This window comes from Sminthopsis crassicaudata, chromosome 3 (assembly GCF_048593235.1).
Source record: "Sminthopsis crassicaudata isolate SCR6 chromosome 3, ASM4859323v1, whole genome shotgun sequence".
Taxonomy (NCBI): Eukaryota; Metazoa; Chordata; class Mammalia; order Dasyuromorphia; family Dasyuridae; genus Sminthopsis; species Sminthopsis crassicaudata.
In genome coordinates, this window is record NC_133619.1 from 300,513,873 (window position 1) to 300,533,552 (window position 19,680).

The following is a 19,680-nucleotide window of genomic DNA, read 5'->3' on the forward strand; positions in this document are numbered from 1 at the left end:
TAATAAAACAACTGGGTCACCTTCATTTGCATTTTTCATTCTCTTGAAATTTTTGACCTTTTATTCTTTCAGATGAACATTGTTATTATTTTTCTAGCTCTGTAATTTCTTAGCAGTTTGATTGGTATGGCACTGAATAAGTAGGGTAATTTAAATAGAATTGTCATTTTTATTATATTAGCTTGTACTCATAAGCACTTGATATTCTTCCAATTGTTTAAATCAGACTTTATTTGTATGGAAAGTGTTTTATAATTGTGTTCATATAGTTCCTGAGTTTGTCTTGGCAGGTAGACTCCCAAATATTTTATATTATCTACATTTATTTTAAATGGAATTTCTCTTTGTATCTCTTGCTGCTGCAGGACTTTGTTGGTAACATATAGAAATGCTGATGATCTATGTAGATTTATTTTGTATCTTGCAACTGTGCTGAAGTTGTGAATTGTTTCTAGTACTTTTTAAGTTGATTCTCTAGGGTTCTCTAAATATATTATATCATCTTCAAAGAGTGAAAAATGTGTTTCTTCATTACCTACTCTAATTCCCTTAATTTATTTTTCTTCTCTTATTGCTAAAGATAACATTTCTCATATAATATTGAACAGTAATGGTGATAGTGGGTAACTTTATTTCACCCTTATTTTATTGAGAAAGTTTCTACATTTATCCCCATTACATAAAATGTTTCCTGTTGGTTTTAGATAGATGCTACTGATCATTTTAAGGAAAACTCCATTTAGTCCTATGTTAACAAAAAAAGAATCTTAACCATAGAAAGCTACTATGGTGACAGGGAAGAACAAAATACCAATTCAGACAAGGACAAAATGCCCATGAAGAGTAATCTTAAAGAGTGATATGAATTGATCTGAAGCTGAAAGAGGCTTCTTAGAAGTGCTCATAAAAGGTTTAAAAAAATTGAAGAAAAATGAGAAAAGAAATAACAGGTATGCAAGAAAGAGAGTCAATAGCCTAGAAAAGAAAGTAAAAATTTTGACTGAAGAAAACAAATACTTAAAAAACACAATTGGCCAAATGCAAAAAAAAAAAAAATCTCTGAAGAAAACAACACATTTTAATTAGTAAAATTAATCAAATGAAAAAGATACACAAAAGGTAACTGAAGAAAATCACACATTAAAAACTAGGACTAGGCAAATGGAAGGTAATGGCTATGAGACATCAAAAATCAGTCAAATGAAAAAGAATGAAAAACTGGAAGAAAATTTAAAATACCTCATTGGAAAGAAATAATCAACCTGGAAAATAGATCCAGGAGAGACAATTTAAAAATTATTGGTCTACCTGTAGGCCAAGATTTTAAAAAGAACCTGGATAACATTCTTCAAGAGATCATGAAGGAAACTTGCCCTGATATATGAGAAAAAGAAGGGGAAATAAGTCATTGAAGAAATCCATCAAATAATGAGAAATTTTGGAGGGGATGTGGGAAAACTGGGACACTAATATATTGTTCATAGAGTTGTGAAATGATCCAGCTATTTTGGAGAGCAATCTGGAACTATACCCAAAAGGCTGTAAAACTGTGCATATACTCTTTGACCCAACAGTGCTACTGCTGTTTCTGTATCACAAGGAAATCATAATGGAGGGAAAAAACCCATATGTGTAAAAGTGTTTGTAGTGGCTCTCTTTGTGGTAGCAAAGAGTTGGAAAAACGAGTAGATGCTCATCAGTTGGGGAATGGCAGAATAAGTTATGGTGTATAAAGATAATGAAATATTAATACTCTATATAAAATAATGAACAAGCTGATTTTTAAAAGGCCTGAGGGGCAGCTAGGTAGCACAGATAGAGCACCAACCCTGAAATCAAGAGACCTGATTCAAAATCTGGCCTCAGACATTTACTATTTCCTATCTGTGTGACCCTAGACAAATCACTTAACCCCAATTGCCTCAGCAAAAAAAAAAAAAAAAAAAAAGGCGTGGAACGATTTACATGAAGTGATGCTGAATGAAACAAACAAAACTAGGAATACATTGTACACAATAACAGCCAGAATATTCAATGATAATTGAAGGTGAATTAACACATGTTATGTTCACGTCTTTTTTTTTTTTCTGTTTTTTTTTTCTTTTCCATAGTTTTACCCTATTTCTCTGTTTTTTCTCTCTCAACATGAGTCATAAAGCAATGCATATTAAAAAATAAATTTAAAAAGAAAACAAAAGAAAAATAGAATCCATCAATTACCTCTAGAAAGGGATCCCACAAGAAAAATCCCCCAAGGAATATTGTTGCAAAATTCCAGAATTATAATCTCAAGGAAAAGACTGCAAGCTTCAGACAAAAACAATTCAAGTACTGAGGAGCAGCGATCAGAATTATACTAAAGATTGAAAGGCCTAGAATACCATATTCCAAAAGACAAAAGACCTGGGGTTGCAACCAAGAGAATCAACTACCCAGAGAGACTGAGCATCATCTTTCATTTTTAAAAATTATTTTCATTTTATTTTATTTTTATTAAAGCTTTTTATTGACAAAACATAGGTAACTTTTCAACACTGAACCTTGCAAAATCTTCTGTCCCAAAATTTTCCCTCCTTCCCCCACCCTTCTCCCACCCTTCTCCTAGATGGCAGGTAGCCCAATATTTGTTAAATATGTTAAAATATATATTAAATCCAATATATATATACATATATATGTATATACTTATCCTGCTGCACAAGAAAAATCAGATCTAGAAAGAAAAAAAAAAACCTAAGAAGAAAAACAAAATGCAAGCAAACATCAGCAGAAAGCATGAAAATGCTATGTTGTGGTCCACACTCAGTTCCCACAGGCATCTCTCTGGGTATATATGGTTTTTTCCATCACTGAACAATTGGAACTGGTTTGAATCATCTCATTGCTGAAGAGAGCCATGTTCGTCAGAATTGATCATCATATAATCTTGTTCTTGCCATGTAATGATCTCCTGGTTCTGCTCATTTCACTTAGCATCACTTCATGTCAATCTCTTCAGGCTTCTCTGAAATGACTCTGTTGGTCTTTTCTTATAGAACAATAATGTTCCATAACATTCATGTACCATAATTTATTCAATCATTCTCTAATTGATGAATATCCATTCAGTTTCCAGTTTCTAGCCACTACAAAAAGGGCTGCCACAAATATATTTGCACGTGGGGGTCCCTTTCCCTCCTTTAAGATCTCTTTGGGATATAAGCCTAGTAGAAACACTACTGCTGGGTCAAAGATTATGCACAGTTTGATAACTTTTTGAGCATAGTTCCAAATTGTTCTCCAGAATCGTTGGATTCATTCACAGTATCACCAATTATATCAGTGTCCCAGTTTTCCCCACATCCCCTCCAACATTCATCATTATCTTTTCCTGTCATCTTAGCCAATCTGAGAGGTGTGTAGTGTATCTCAGAGTTGTCTTAATTTGCATTTCTCTGATCAATAATGATTTGGAGCACCTTTTCACCTTTCTACAAATAGTTTCAATTTCTTCATTTGAAAACTGTCCTTGTTGTTTGACCATTTATCAATTGGAGAATGGCTTGAATTCTTATAAATTTGAGTTAATTTATATTTTAGAAATGAGGCCTTTATCAAAACGTTTGAATGTAAAAATGTTTTCCCACTTTATTGCTTCCCTTCTAATCTTGTCTGCATTAGTTTTGTTTGTACAAAACCTTTTTTAATTTAATGTAATCAAAATTGTCTATTTTGTGATCAATAATGATCTCTAGTTCTTCTTTAGTCACAAATTCCTTCCTCCTCCACAGATCTGAGAGGTATACTATCCTATGTTCTTCTAATTTGCTTATAATATCATTCTTTATGTCTAGATCATGAGCCCATTTCAGCCTTATCTTGTTATACGGTGTTAGGTGTGGGTTACTGCCTAGTTTCTGCAACACTAATTTCCAATTTTTTTCAGCAATTTTTGTCAAATAGTGAATTCTTATTCTAAAATCTGGGGTCTGGGTTTGTCAAACACTAGATAATTATAATCATTGACTATTTTGTCCTGTGAACCTAACCTATTCCACTAATCAACTACTCTTGTTTCTTAGCCAGTACCAAATGGTTTTGATGACTGCTGTTTTATAATATAGTTTTAGATCTGGTACAGCTAGGCCACCTTCATGTTGTGATATGGGAGCCACCTTTCAGTGGCTGTTGGAGGTCTAACTTATACCTGTAGAATGGATCTCTTCATGTGAGAAGATGAAAATGATGATGATGATGATGATACAAGGAGACTGAGAGGCAATTGTGTTCTCTGACCTGACCTTTCTCCTCTTCCCTCTTGCCTCCAATTTATTTCATTCCCAATCCACAAAGGAACATCTGTTTTAGTGAAGGCTGCTTTGCAACTCCTTCAAGTGTTATGATTTACATCTGTGGAGGATCTCAGAGAATTGACCTGCCCCTTCACTTAGGCATGGTCCTTCATTTGCTTTTTATTATTATTATTATTATTATTATTATTAATTCCCTTGAAATTCTTGATCTTTTGTTCTTCTAGATGAATTTTGGTGTTATTTTTTCTAGGTCAGTAAAATAGTTTCTTGGGAGTTTGATTGGTATAGCACTAAATAAATAGATTAGTTTAGGTAGCATTGTCATCTTTGTTATATTCGCTTCACCTATCCAAAAGCACTTGATATTTTTTCAATTGTTTAGATCTGACTATTTGTGTGGAAAGTGTTTTGTAGTCTGAGCATCAACTTTCAAGGGAGGAGATGGATCTTCAGTGAAGTAAGAGACTTTAAATCTCATGAAGAGTAAGAGACAATCAATCTAAAAAAAAAACCAGAACTAAATAGAAAATTTGATCTTTAAACACAGGACTCAAGAGAAGCATAGAAAGGTAAACAGAGGAAAAAACATTATTTAAGGTTAAATGGTTTACATCCTTTTTAGAAATCACAATGCAATAAAAATTACATTTAATAAAGGGCCAGGGAAAGATAAACTAAAGACCAATTGGAAATTAAATAATCTAATTCTAAAGAAAGAATGGGTCAAACAACAAACTATAGAAACAATACTTTTATCCAAGAGAATGACAGTAATGAAACAATATACCAAAAGCTATGGGATGCAGCCGAAGCAATTTCTAGGTAAAATTTTATATTCTTAAATAGTTATTTAAATAAAACAGAAAAAGAGTAGATCAATGAATTGAGCATACAACTAAAAAAACATAAATTTAAAACACTCAATTAAATACTAAATTAAAAATTCTGAAACTCAAAGGAGAGATTAATAAAATCAAAATTAAAAAAACTGTTGAATAAATTAATAAAACTAAGAGATAAATCTTTGGTAAATTTGACTAGAAATAGGAAAAGAAAAAAAAATACCAGTATCAAAAATGAAAAGGGTGAATTTGCCACCAATGAAAAAGAAATTAAAGCAATATTACACCAATTGTATGGCAGCAAATCTAACAATCTAATTGAAATGGATGAATATTTACTAAAATATAAATTGGCCAGATTCACAGAAGAGGAGCCCCATTTTAGAAAAAGAAATTGAACAAGTCATCAATGAACTCCCTAAGAAAAAATCTCCAGGGCCAAATAGATTTACAAGACAATTCTATCAAACATTTAAAGAACAATTAATTCTAATGCTATTGGATATATTTATATATATAATATATATATATATATGTATATATATATATATTTATGTAAGATATATATATATTACAATAAACTATTTGGAAAAATAGGTAAGTTCTGCCAAAGTCCTTCTATGACACAAATATGTACCAGGAAGAGCCAAAACAGAAAGAAAATTATAGACCAATCTTCTAATAAATATTGATTCAAAAATTTAAATAAAATATTAGCAAAGAGATTACAACAATTTATTATCAGGATACTACACCATGACCTAATTGGATTTATACCAAGAATGCAGAGCTGATTAAATATCAGGAAATCTATTGCTATAATTGACTATATAAATAAGAAAACTAACAGAAATCATATGATAATCTCAATACAGAAAGAGCTTTTGACAAAAATACATCACCCATTCCTACTAAAAACAATAGAGAGCATAGGGATGTAGGGAGTTTTCCTGAAAATGATAAGTAGTATCTATCTTAAAACCATCAGCAAACATTTTTGTAATGGAGAGAAGCTGGATGCATTCTCAGTAAGATCAGGGGTGAAACAAGGATGCCCATTATCACCACTATTCAATATTGTACTACAAATGTTGGCTTTAGCAATAAGAAAAAGAAATTAAAGATATTAGAATAGGAAAAGAAGAGATAAAACAATCACTTTTTGTGAGTGATATGATATATTTCGAGGATCCTAGAAAATCATCCAAAAACCTACTTGAAACAATAGCTTTAGCAAAGTTGCAGAATATAAAAGAAATCTGCACAAATCATCAGTATATATATATATATATATGCACATATATATATATATATATATATATATATATATATATATATGCACATATATATATATATTACTGACTGAGCTCAGCAGTAAGAAATAGAAAGATAAATTCCATTTAATATTACTGTAGACAGAATAAAATATTTGGATGTCTACCTGTCAAGACAAATCCAGGAACTATTTGAACACAATTACAAAACACTTCTCACACAAAATCAGATTTGAACAATTGGAATAATATCAACTGCTCATGGGTAGGTCAAGCTAACATAACAAAAATGACAATTATACTTAAATTGGTCTACTTGTTTAGTGCCATACCAATCAAACTGCAAAAAAATATTTTATAGAGCTAGAAAAAATAACAAAATTCATCTACATATACAAATAACAAAAGGTCAAGAATATCAAGAGAATTAATGAAAAAAATACAAAGGATGGTGGCATAGCAATACCAGACCTAAAAACTCTATTGTAATAAAGCAGTACTCATCAAAAACCAGTTTTTACTGGCTAAGAAATAGAATGATGGATTAGTGGGATGAGTTAGATATTCATGATACAATAATCAAAGCCTATAGAAATCTAAAGTTTGATAAATCTCAAACTCCAGTTTCTGAGATAAGAACTCACTATTTAACAAAAATTACTGGGAAAACTGGAAAAATATGTTAGAACTCATCATAGATATGCATTTCACACCCCATAACAAAATAAGCTCAAAATGTATATCTGATTTGACCAAAATAGAGCTAGAGAATATTATGAAATGCAAAATGGATAATTTTAATTACATGAAATTAAAAAGGTTGAAGATTAAAAGGAAGCACAAAGCTGGGGGAAAATTTACAGTCTATTTCTGATAAAGGTCTCATTTCTAAAATATATAAGTCATTCCCCAATTGATTGTCAAAGAATATGAACAATTTTCAGATGAAATTAAAGCCATCTATAGTCATATGAAAAAAGTGTTCTAAATAACTATTGATTAGAGAAATGGAAATTAAAAGAACTCTGAGGTACCACCTCAAATCTCTCAGACTAAGATAATAGGGAAAGATATTAAATGTTGGAGGAAATATGAGAAAGCTGTGACACTAATGCATCATTAAAGCAATAATTAGCAGCTGGTTTGCCCAATTGTATGCCAGGAGTTAGGAAATGATCCAGTTGTTTTAGAGAGCAATTTGGAAATATGCCCAAAGGGCTGTAAAACTGTGTATTCCATTGACCCAGAACTACTGCTACTGGGTTTGTATCACAAGGAAATCATAAAGAAGGAAAAAAGAACCCACATGTGCAAAATATTTGTAGCATCTCTTTTTGTGGTAACAAAAAATTTGGAAAATAACCTAGATGTCCATCAATTGAAGAATGGCTGAACCAATTGTGGATATGAAGGTAATGGAATAATATTGTTCTAGAAAAAATAATGAACAAGATGATTTTAGAAAGACCTGCAAAAATTGACATGAACTGATGCTGAATGAATCAAGCAGAACCAGGAATATATTGTACATAGTAATAGTAAGATTGTGCGATGATCAACTATGAAAGATTTAATTCTCGGTGGTTCAGAGATTTAAGGCAATTCCAATAAACTTTGGATAGAAAACTCCATCTGCATCCAGAGAGAGCTATGGAGACTAAATGTAAATGAACACATGCTATGTTCACTTTTTAATCTTTTTCTTTTGTTTTTTGTTTCTTTCATGGTTTTCCCCTTTTTTTCTGATTTTTCTCTTCCAGTAGGATTCATAAAGAAATGTGAATTGTTTTAAAAAACTTAATGTACATATGTAATAAAAAAATTAAATTTAGAGAAATTTAAATTTTCCTTAAGTATTCCGTTGGCCGAATCTCAGAAATTTTGATATGTTGCTTCATTCTCTTTAATGCAATAATTTTTTGTTCTTTGACCCACTTGTTCTTTAGAATTGGTTTACTTAATTTACAATTAATTGTTTAGTATTTATATTGCTTCATTGTCTATGGTATCTTTTAGAAAGATGTAATTTCCTTCCTTATCTCTTTCAAATATTTATTTTGTTTTTATTTTGTCTGAGATCAAGATTGATATACCTGCTTTTTTTTACTTCTACTGAAGCATAATAAATTCTGTGTCAGCCTCTTACCTTTACTCTGTATGTGTGTCTCTGTTTCAAGTATCTTTCTTGCAAACAACATATTGTAGGATTCGGTTTTTTGATCTATTCTGTTATAATTTCCTGTTTAATGGGAGAGTTCATCCCATTCATATTCCCAGTTATGATTGCTATGTATGTATTTCCCTATTTTCCCCTCCTGTTAGTCCTCTGGCCTTTCACCGTTTTCCTCTTACCAGTGTTTTATTTCTGTCTACCATCTCCCACAATCTGCCATCCTTTCTGTCAGTTCCCCTCCTCCCTTTACTTAATTTCTTTAAATTTACTTCGACTTTGGTAAGGAAATTTCTGTATTCAAATGACTGTGTATATTATTCCCTCTATGAGCCATTATTGATGTGAATAATGTTCAAGTGATGCCCATAGCTTGTCCTTTCATCTTCTCCTTCCTTCTAATAGATATGTCACTCCTTTATGTGAAATAATTTATCCCATTCTACTCCATCTCTTAATTTTCTTTTATATTATTCCCTCAGGTTCATCTTATACTCCATAATTTTTATTTATATTTCTTCCATCTACACTATTAATGGTACAACTTTTAAGAATTATAAGTTTTCTCATCTTTTATGACATATTTGATTCTAACACAGACAGAGCTTGAACATGATGCTATGAGTGATAAAGACTATCTGTGATACATCCAGGTGAGCTTGAAATTTGACAAAGTTGTTGGTATTAATAGATAGTTGAAACCCTCACTCTGGTATGACTAGACTTTCCAACAGTCAACACTCATTGAAACTAATTCTCCCCTCCTTCAAAATTCTAACAGGATACTATCAGTGATAAGCTGGGTAAATTTAATACCTGAACATTTTGACAATCCATGTATGTTCTGCAAGGTTCTACAAGAGGCTAAAGGCAAAAGAGCTTAATGAATACTACAGCAGCCCTAACTGTTCTTTGTGCTAGATCTTCCATTATTTGACTTTGGAGATTCTTTAGGACTACCAGAGTGGAAAGATAATTTGAGGCTAGAACTCAGTGAGAGGATAGGCCTGTTCTCATTGCATGAGATGAGAGATGTGCTCGAGGTGAAACCTACAGAATCCAACTCACTAATTCTAGGCTATTCAGAGAATAATAAATGAGGATTTCTCTGATAAATGATGGATTCCTCAGAAAACATCCCAAAGTAAATCCATTAGCCCTTATGCATCTTCTATTGTGGGTCTAAGAAAAAAGTAAAGACACAGATCCATGTTGCTTATTGAACTTTGAACTAAATAAAATAATCTGGCATATTATGCCAGGAGTACAAGATGCCCTGAGTATTCTGCTAGATAGCCAGTGGTTGGGAATCTTGAACTTGTGTAGTGGATACTATCAGGTCCCTATGCTTGAAGAAAGCAAGAAAAACCTTATTGTCATCATTTCAGGGGCTTAAAAGTTAGGTAATTGGACAACTAATCATACAAAATTATTGAAAGACTGAGAAAATTTGCCTGTTCCTGAAACAACCCCAAAGAATGTGATGTAGTAAGTAATATTATTAGTTGGACTTTTAAATGAGAAGGTAGGAAAAATGAGGACATTCACCTGGGAAAAGTTTGAGGAAAAAGGACTTGTCTACCTGATGAGCAAAGACATTTTCATCCAAATATTTGCAAAGAAAGTAAAGGAGATTGTGTGTATTACAAGAAAAATTGAACCTAGAGGCAACTCCTTTACAGACCCAAACTGCTATAGAAACTATTAGGGTATAGAGCTGACCTGACATAGCTAGCCCAGATGAAGATGTGATAATTCTGATGATCAGCTCATACCAACTACCATGGTTTAAGATTAGAGAAATCAGAGGCAGCTAGTGGCACAGTGGATAGAGCACCAGCCCTGAAGATAGGAGGACTGAGTTCAAATGTGACCCCAGACACTTAATACTTCCTGGCTGTGTGACCCAATTTCCTCAGGTGGGAAAAATATTAGAGAAATCAATCAGTGACAAGAGAACTAGGCCTATTATATTATTTACTAGGCTGAGTTATGATGCTGAAGCTATAGATAGATATGTCTCTAGATTATACATAGGGTAATACTAGAGATGACCCATGTGAAATGTGCCTTGCAATTAACAGTATGTTTACTGCTATATATGTGAATTACTGCATGTGTTTTATTTTGCTGTCATATTTATTGAACTGTTTTATACTATGTTCATGCTCTAGCAATGAATTAATCCATTTGCATATATGCTAATGGTTATGTGGAATTATACTTTACATATAGGTCTAATGATATTGTAATAATTAAGTTTGCTTTTTTTTCTTAGCTATACTTATTGCTTTTGATTACTATATACTATGAATATGTATGCATTTCTGAAATGTGCATGTGTTAGGTACTATATGTAGTTAGACATGTTGTCTCTGTGGTATTCTCCCAAGTAATTCTTTGTATAATGCCATGTTTATTGCATGTATTGTTAATGTGCATTTGTCTTATTTTAGTTTCTGTAGTACTGAAGGTCAATTGCCTAAAATGCCAGAAAAATCATAATTATTGTGTTTATTTACAGGTTTTGTACCTATCCAGATCAGAGGAGGAATGTAAACCCTGTCCCAAAGCTCATTGGTATGGGACTCTCTACTCATTGGTGGAAATGAAGGCCCTGACCTGCATGAGGGGCAAGGTGGAGTTCCCAAGAGCTGGAGAGCAAGAAAGTTTGTTTTCTTCAGTCTTCATTGGAACTCTTCAAATTCCAAATTGCAGAAGGTGCTTCTTCCTTCCAACTTCAAGAAGGAAGATGGAGGAGGCCAATTCTATTTCAAGTTGCTAAAAGAAAAGACTCTGGGATGATATGAGAGAAGGTGTCAATCTTCATTATGTCCCTATCTCTAACTTGTTAACACTAGAGACTTCAGGAAATTTCCTATTCGGTGAGACCCAGGACTTTCTCTTTTGTTTTTTCTGAATTACCTCACTCCTAATTGGTGAGCTCCTTCATTCAATTGTCACATGTTATTCTATATATGCCATCTCTGATTTCTGTTTTGTTATGATCTTGATAAAAGAGTTTGTTTGCTATTCACTATTTGTTTTGATTGTTAAACCAGAATTAGGTAGGGAAAAAAATCTTTATTGAAAGGACTGATATACTATGAGTTTTGGCTGTTCCTCTGTATAACAGCAAAGTGCCCAGGATAGGATCATTTCTGTGTCCATGATACACTGGTTAGGAGTGCTCCTTTGAGCCATGATGAGCTGGTGCTCTATGTTGTCATAATGACTTCAGATTTCTTATTGGAGAGAGCTGTCTGGAAGTACAGTGTCTGATAGAGTACAGTCTCTGAGGATACACATATAGCTTTCTCTTCATCCCCAGGATATAGTCCTTTGGGAAGAGAGTGCATTCTTCCGTATACATTTTTATATATATATATAATTTATATATATATATATATATATATATATATATACTTACATATTTCTCTATATATATATATTTACTTATTTGCTTTAACTCTGATTTTCATTTATCAGAACTAGGTCTGCTCTTCAAGATTGATCATCCTTAACCACGGTCATAAGGTAGAAGTGGATCTGGAATTCTGATCTTAGAAACATCTGAAATACAGTGTTTCCTGTTATTCCTGAAGTTCTAACTGGTGAGAAATGCCCTTTGAAACTAAGGCCAAAAGAATGGATAAAAGGGGTCAGAGTTACCAGAGTTCCCTGGGACCAAATGTGTTCAGCTTTCTCTTGAGTCTGAGTATAGGAGATAAAAAATAGGGAGAACCAAGGCCCAGAGTGGGAGAGCAGAGAGTGACTACATTAATCATTCTAGTAGCCACATTGCTCAGCACTCTTCAGACTCAGGACTGCAAAGCTAGGCCAGAGCATCTCCCAAATTGATCCCTGAGAATGGAAAATTTTGGGGACTTTGGCTTAGAGAGTTAAGAGGGATCTACCATAATGTAAACCATTAATTAGTTTCCAGTGGTAATATTTTGATAAAACAAGATATTACCACATGTTGGGTTCAGAGAAAGGTTTAATCTGGTCTCTTGACACATATATTGTGACTCTAGTTAAATCCTTTCCACTCTGATGCTATAGCAGATTCTGGAAACCTATAAATTTCAGGAAACTGACTGATATGAATTGTTGGGAGTTTCTTCACTGGGAAATTCCTTATAGGAATGAACTCAAATCTAGATCCTTCCCCCAAAATGGCTCCTTATAATCTATTATAAAAAAGAAGCAAGGACTGTTCTAAGGAATGGGTTTACAAATGCAAAGAGTCCTTGTCCTTAGAAAACTTGCATTCTAAAAGGAGGAAGCAATACACAGAAAGTACTGGTGGCCAGCAAAAGTTATTTTGATTTTGGAAGTCAGAGAAGGTGCACTGACGTGCCCTTCTCAGAAGGCAATGGGATTATTGATTTGATCACAGTTCTCAGAGCAGTAAAGGACAGGGAGGAATGTGGGCGTAGTGGGCATTTAGGAGTTGAAGAGCAAACAGTATTAGGGAACTCAAAACTAAAAATAATAGTAATTGTGCCAACTTCTTTGGAAATATAAATGTAGGAAATTTAGTCATATAAAGATAATAGCAATGATTTGGTGCCTACTATGAGCTAGATACAGTGTTAAGTGTTATAAAAACTACCTTATTTGATCCTCACAAGAAGCCTGAGGAATATGTACTATTCTTATCCCCATTTATAAGAGAGGAACTGGAGAAAAGAGGTTAAATAACTTGTACAAATAATAAGCAAGCACTGACCTGGAGCCTACAACCTTTTTGGAAGGCCTCTATCTATTTCTGTAATCTGGTCATTGCTGGACCCCCTCAGAAGGTAATTCCTTTTTTCCCCCAAACATAAGGTAGATACTTAGAAATATCAGGAAGATAATTTGTTTAATGGTTCACCATTTGGATAGATTTCCTCACAGTACATGAACCCTGGCCAGATACTGAATCTTATAATCAACTGAATTAGCACTCTTCCTGGATGCATTTTCCAATGTTTACTATATTCCTACTCCTCTTACTTTCTCCATCCTTGTCCTTCAAGAAATTTGATTATCAAAGAACAAGTTGCTATCCCAATAGCAATTGAATGTTCTCTTATTCTCATCCTTTACCTGATAATATCTCACTTTAGATCTACACCTTCCAATACTCATCTGCCAAAAGTATCATCACATAGCAAAGTCCTGATCATATAATTGCCCTACTTTCTAAACTCCAGTGACATTTAAAGCTCTTCATAATCTGGGCCCCTTTTTGTTTTTTCATTTGTCTTATGTACCTATTATTCCACTCCATAATCTAGTTCTCTAGGCCTATTTGTTGTTCCTCACACTGTCCATTTCCTCTCTGTGCCTCTTTAGCTTCCACATAACTGTAATGCTCTACTTTACTGTTTATATGCCTTGTATATAGCTCCTTATGGCCATATTGTTTCCCTTATTGGAATGTGCACTGCTTGAGAGTAATCATCAGTATCTAGCACAAAGTGCTTACTAAATGCTTATTGATTGGTTACTTTTCCAACAGATGCTGAAGCATCCTGAAAGACCATAAAGATTAGATATCTAGTAAAGATATTCTGTTTTGCGTAGTTATAAGTCAAGGCTCTTTGTGTGCCTGCAGAGAAACGTACATAGCAGGCAAGGTTAATTTTCTAAAGCTATCTCCCTTACATGAATTAACCATAGAGATGATTGAGACATCCCCAGTTGCAGGTAGACCAGGCTTGACTGATTCATGAGATAGTAGATTCTGAGATCTAAGGGAATTTGGGGTCATGTAGTTGATCCTCTAGGGGTTTACAGTTAAAGAAACTGAGATCCTGAGATGGGGAGTAACTTGTCCAAATTATTTGGCATAGACAGTAATTAGTTGAGTTTGGATTCAAACCCCAGGTTTTGTTCTTTTGCTTTTTTCAAAATCTGGTACCCATAATACAACAGTATTGCCCTCCTAGAACATTTACAATGAAAGAATAAACTTAGTTGTCCTTAGTATGAGTCAAAAAATACTTTAGAACTAAAGACTAATTTTTTTTGAGAAGTGTTCTGCCAAGAATGCCACTTTTCTGAACTGATTAATTTTTCAATTGCTTCATTTCTGCTAAGGACTTTTTTCCCTCTTAGTTTCTCTGGACTAGGAAAGCTTGTCAGACTTAGACTAGACAACGTAACTGTGTAGCATGAGGTCATAATCGTCACAATGACTCATCTCAGTATAAATAGGGGAAAGAGCTATGTTCTAAAGGTCTGAACTATTAATTCTCAGACTTCCAGTAATTTTCTAGTTGTTCAATGTAGTATCCCACAAACAATTAACTTAAACTAAAAAGAGTTTTAGTTGGGGGATCATTAGTCCTATGTTGGCATGATTTTGCAAAATTAAATGAGAAAGAATTAGTCTTGAGAAACTTATGATGGAGGACTGAATTAAAGCACCCTTGGAAGGGAAAAAAACAACAACTCTGTTCACACAATCCCTACTATGTGTCAGATACTGTGCTATACAATTTACAAATATTTCATTTAGCACTCACAAGAATCTTTCATGGCAAGTTTCTTTTATTAGCATAAATTTTACAAGTGAAGAAACTGAGATAAGCAGAGGTTAGGTGACTGTTCAAGAATCTTTTAATTGGTAAATGTTTGAGGTTGAATTTGGACCCAGATCTTTCTGACAGCAAGAGTGGGTTCTGTCTGCTGCATCTACATGCCTGTCTGTCTGGAAATTAAGAATATGACAACTCAAATCATAGCCTGATATTTTAAACTTAAAGTTTCAATATTTTAAGTTTAAGCCTTCAATTCTCCTAAAATGAATAAGCAATGCTATTTCTTATAATATTTTAAGTTGAAGCCTTCAATTCTAAAATGAATAAGCAATGCTATTTCTTAATCATATAGTCCTTCATGTAAATTGTTTTGCCACTATTATAGAATAAATTATAACAAGGTAAAAACCAATAGATACTAAGGCTTTGTTGTTTATGTCTTTTTTCAGTTGTGTCTGATTTTTCATGAACCCCCCTATTTAGGGTTTTCTTGGTAAAGAATACAAGGCTTAACCTACCTCTGACCCTGAGCTTGGCAAGGATACAAGAGTACTTGTCATTTCTTACTCCAACTCATTTTACAGATGAGGAACTAAAGCAAACAGGGTTAAGTGATTCGCCTAGGATCACATAGCTATAAAGTGTCTGAGGCCAAATTTGAACCGATAAATAGGAATTTTCCTAACTTCAGGCCTGACAATTTTATCTACAGTGCCACTAAACAGCAGGGACCAACACCATGCTTCCCTGATTTTTTCAGTTGTGAGAGAATGTTGGTCCAAATTAAAGATATCCAAGAACATATTGAGTTTCATATTAACATTGTAAATTCATGTTAAAAGAAAATATATCAAACTGAGCAAAGCTACAGTATAGATACATTTGGTTATTTTGCTAATGTTTTTGGAATTATTTTAATTCTGAACTTTGTTAACATGTTGTTTTCTTAAAGAAAACTCTTCAGGAAGTCAATGGGGAAAAAAAAGAAAATGCTTTTACCAAAAGGTAAGAACTTGTTTCCAAATATTTCAAATGTGATCTCATTACATCTTTGCTTATTCTTGCCTCTTTATGCCTTATTCTTTTTTTATTTTTTTATTTATTCTTTGTGGATCTCATCCATTTGATCCTGCATTCATTTGCATCCTCAAAATCTGCATGATCTGATAGAGAGATCACTATTTTAAAAGTCCAAAGAAGTGATTTCTAATTCTATCTATGCATCATAGTCTTTGGTAAATTGCTCTCTGTAAATATTGGTTTCCCTAATTTTATGTTTTGCTTCCACACTTGATTTTCTATGACCCAAGCTGTTTTACTTTCTCTGTGTCTATTTTCCCACCTATAATATGGGCACAATAATTCCTTTCATAACTACTTCATAGTTTGTTGTCTATATGATAAAAGGTAATGTTTGTTATAGTACTGTGTAAGTTTTTATACAAATACAAGACATTATAATTTATTAGATCTGTTATATTATTTTACATATTCCACAGTTCCCTTTCCCATACATGCTATACGTGTAATGCAGTTCTTTATCCTCACTTAGTATTTTTATTCACAGTTGAGGTCTCGTTTCCTGCAAAAGACTTTCAGCCAAAAGTCCAGTCAAAGTTACCATCTTCCCATCATCAGATTTCATCATTATTGAAAGAAGATCACTCATCTGGAGCTGAGCAGATGCCCCACTTGAATCAAGCCAGAACACCATCTTGTCTAGCTCAAAGAACTGCTTTTGCACCATCACAACCCAGGAAAACAACTAGGCAGCTACCTGGCCTTAAGAACCAGAAAATGACTATGCTGATAACCTATCCTGACAGTCTTAAAGTGGCTAAAGTATTCATACCTCAGAAGCACCACTTGCCCACAATATATCATGAGCATGAGGCTAAGGGAATCCCTTTGTCTTTGCCATCCTTAGAACAAAGTGGAGCACCTTTACTCAGCCCTAACCAAGGGGATCAGAGCCAAAACCATGGGGATTCCTGGACAAATAAGTCTTTTGAAACTAACAAGCTTCCTAAAGTTGAACAGGACCAGTCATACTTCAACCTATATCCCACACCTGCACCCACACCAATTAATGAAAACTGGTTTGAAGATCCATTTGATCCTTACCCCCAGGATAGAATCCTAGGTGAACCATTAACATGCCATCGTCACCAGGATGAAGCTTTGCAAAGTCACACACCCCGAGTGTGGGAGATACTCAACCTGAACCACTCAAACAAGGCCACAATAACACCATTGCCATGTCTTGACTATGGGGATAGGGTTAAATCTGTGACAACCTTAGATCTGAACCCACAGGTTGAAGCTTCAGATTTGAAGTCATCACATTCTCATGTCTACTCCAAAATCACTGCTGTGCTTCCATCGCAAACCAATCTCTATGGCAAAACCACAGATCCATGTTCACGATATTCTTACCACTCCAATTCTCCTCAAGAAAAAGAGTCACAGTTGCCTGGTCATCGGGTCCCCAACACTATCTTAGGAAAAAAGCGATTCCGTCACTAGACCTTGAAGTCCAGATCAAAGCCACAGGTCATTCCCCATGCCATGGCCATTGTGGTAAGCCTCCTTCATATCTTGTTCACATGACAAAAGTTCCACTAAGACCTGATAAATTGAAGGATGTGTTTGGACCATTATCATCATCATCTCACCTCCATGATGTGCCTTCACCAGACACCAACCAATAGGATGAGGCTGAGGTTTCTCCAGATCTCAAGCATTATATTATGGCGATCAGGCACTTCTCATCTGGTGCTTTTCACCAAGATCAAGCCAACTATTGTAAGACAGCCACATTGACCAATTTTCAACCCATAAACATTTATTAAATTACTATTTTTTAGGCATTATGCCTACAAAGGGATACAAAGGGAGGCAAAAAAAATAGTGTCCTCTCTCAGAGACATCACAATCTAATAGGACATACAAGAAGCGAAGCAAATAGTAAGAAGATGTAAATATATATATATATGTATATATATAATATACATATATAGTCATATATTACATAATATATTATCAACATGGTATATATTTATGTAAATGGCAAATTAATAGAAGGCGGCACTAGAATTTAGTAGGGTTCCTGTAAAAAATGGGATTTTAGTTGGCACTTAGGGGAAGCCAGAAAATAGGTAGAATTGAGAAGAAAATTCTAGGCATGGAAGACAGAGGAAACTGCCAAGAGTTCTGTCTCATATTGTGGGATAGTTAGGAGAACAGGGTCACAGAATCAAAGAGTATGTGACAGGGAGAAAAAAAGGTGTAAGTAGACTGGAAAGATAAGAATGACCTAGACTATGAAGAGAGCTTTAAATGCCAAACAGTTGGATTTGAGAATTGTCAGCATAAAGATAAGTAAATACATGGGAGATGATATCACAAAGTTGAAATAATATAGAGGGGAAGGAGAAGAGATAACCAGCACAGAAGCCTAAAAGATACTTATGGAAAAGGGGCATAATTTGAATGAGGATCCAGCAAAGGAAACTAAGAAGGATTAGTATGATATGAAATGAACTAGAAGAAATTAGTGTTCCAAAAATCCAGGAAGAAGAGAGTAATATAGAGAGAGTGATCAACAGTGTCCAACTATGTTGTAAGCAATAGAAAGTGAACTAGTAGACAAGAGGAGATTGAAAATAAGTGGACAGAGGGCACAATCTGTTAGAGGAGATGGGATGGAATAGGATCACTCAGGAACAGAGATATTAAGGTAATTTCATCATGCAAAAAGTATGAAAAAGAATTGCAGAAGACTCTTGAGTAACAAGATTTAAAAAAAAAAAAGAGAATTCATAGCGAATAGCCTCACTATCTTCCTGTAATATATGAAGCAAGGTTACAGTTAGAAAAAAAAAATCTCATCTGGGCCAATCTTAGAGCAAAGCCAAAGCTTCAAAAAGATCACATTTTGACCTGCAATTTAGGCCAAGATTTCAATGAGTGAAAATGTTTGGCTCACCAATCCACCACATAAACACAATAAAGTTTTTTTAAATTATTTTAATTTAAGTTACTTTAAGTTGTGAACTGTATTCTTTTCTTCCTCTTGCACTAGAGAAGGCCACCATTTCTTTGTGTTACACACATACACACCACATGTAAAACATTTTCTCTCTCTGCATGCATATATACACACACACACACACATGTAAAACCATTTTATGTGTATACACACACACACACACACTTTGCATACTTCTATCAGCTCTTTAAAGGGGAATAGTATTTAACTCATTTCGTGTAAATCAAATGATTCATTTCTTAGAGCACAGAAGTATTCCATTATAATCATATACTACTAGTTGATGGTCATTCTTTCAACTTCCAGTTCTTTGCTACCACAAAAAGAGATGTTATATTTTAGAAGATAGGTTCTTTTCCTTTTTCCTTAACCACCTTGAGAAACAGATCTAATATATTGGTGGATCAAAAAGTGTATATAATTGTATAATGCTTAGGGCATAATTCCAGATTGCTCTTCAAAATGATTAGATCATTTTACATTTTCACCTATTGCATATTATATTAGTGTTCCAA

General features: G+C 33.8%; 1 protein-coding gene across 1 annotated transcript; it reads left to right on the plus strand.

Annotated features, from left to right (window-relative positions):
• The first annotated feature begins 12,081 nt into the window (after window positions 1-12,081).
• Window positions 12,082-19,299, plus strand: LOC141559513 (uncharacterized). The gene is made up of 3 exons (XM_074297367.1): window positions 12,082-12,192; window positions 16,067-16,119; window positions 16,682-19,299. Exons 2-3 carry the CDS (start codon window positions 16,086-16,088, stop codon window positions 17,638-17,640), a joined length of 993 nt encoding a protein of 330 aa, XP_074153468.1. The 5' UTR covers window positions 12,082-12,192; window positions 16,067-16,085; the 3' UTR covers window positions 17,641-19,299.
• The last annotated feature ends 381 nt before the right edge of the window (window positions 19,300-19,680 follow it).

Bases quoted from the DNA above. Each gene is read 5' to 3' on its own strand.
- LOC141559513 (XM_074297367.1), top strand. From the start codon at position 16,086: ATGGGGAAAAAAAAGAAAATGCTTTTACCAAAAG. The intron at 16,120-16,681 runs GTAAGAACTTGT...TTTTATTCACAG, and splicing joins GAAAATGCTTTTACCAAAAG to TTGAGGTCTCGTTTCCTGCA.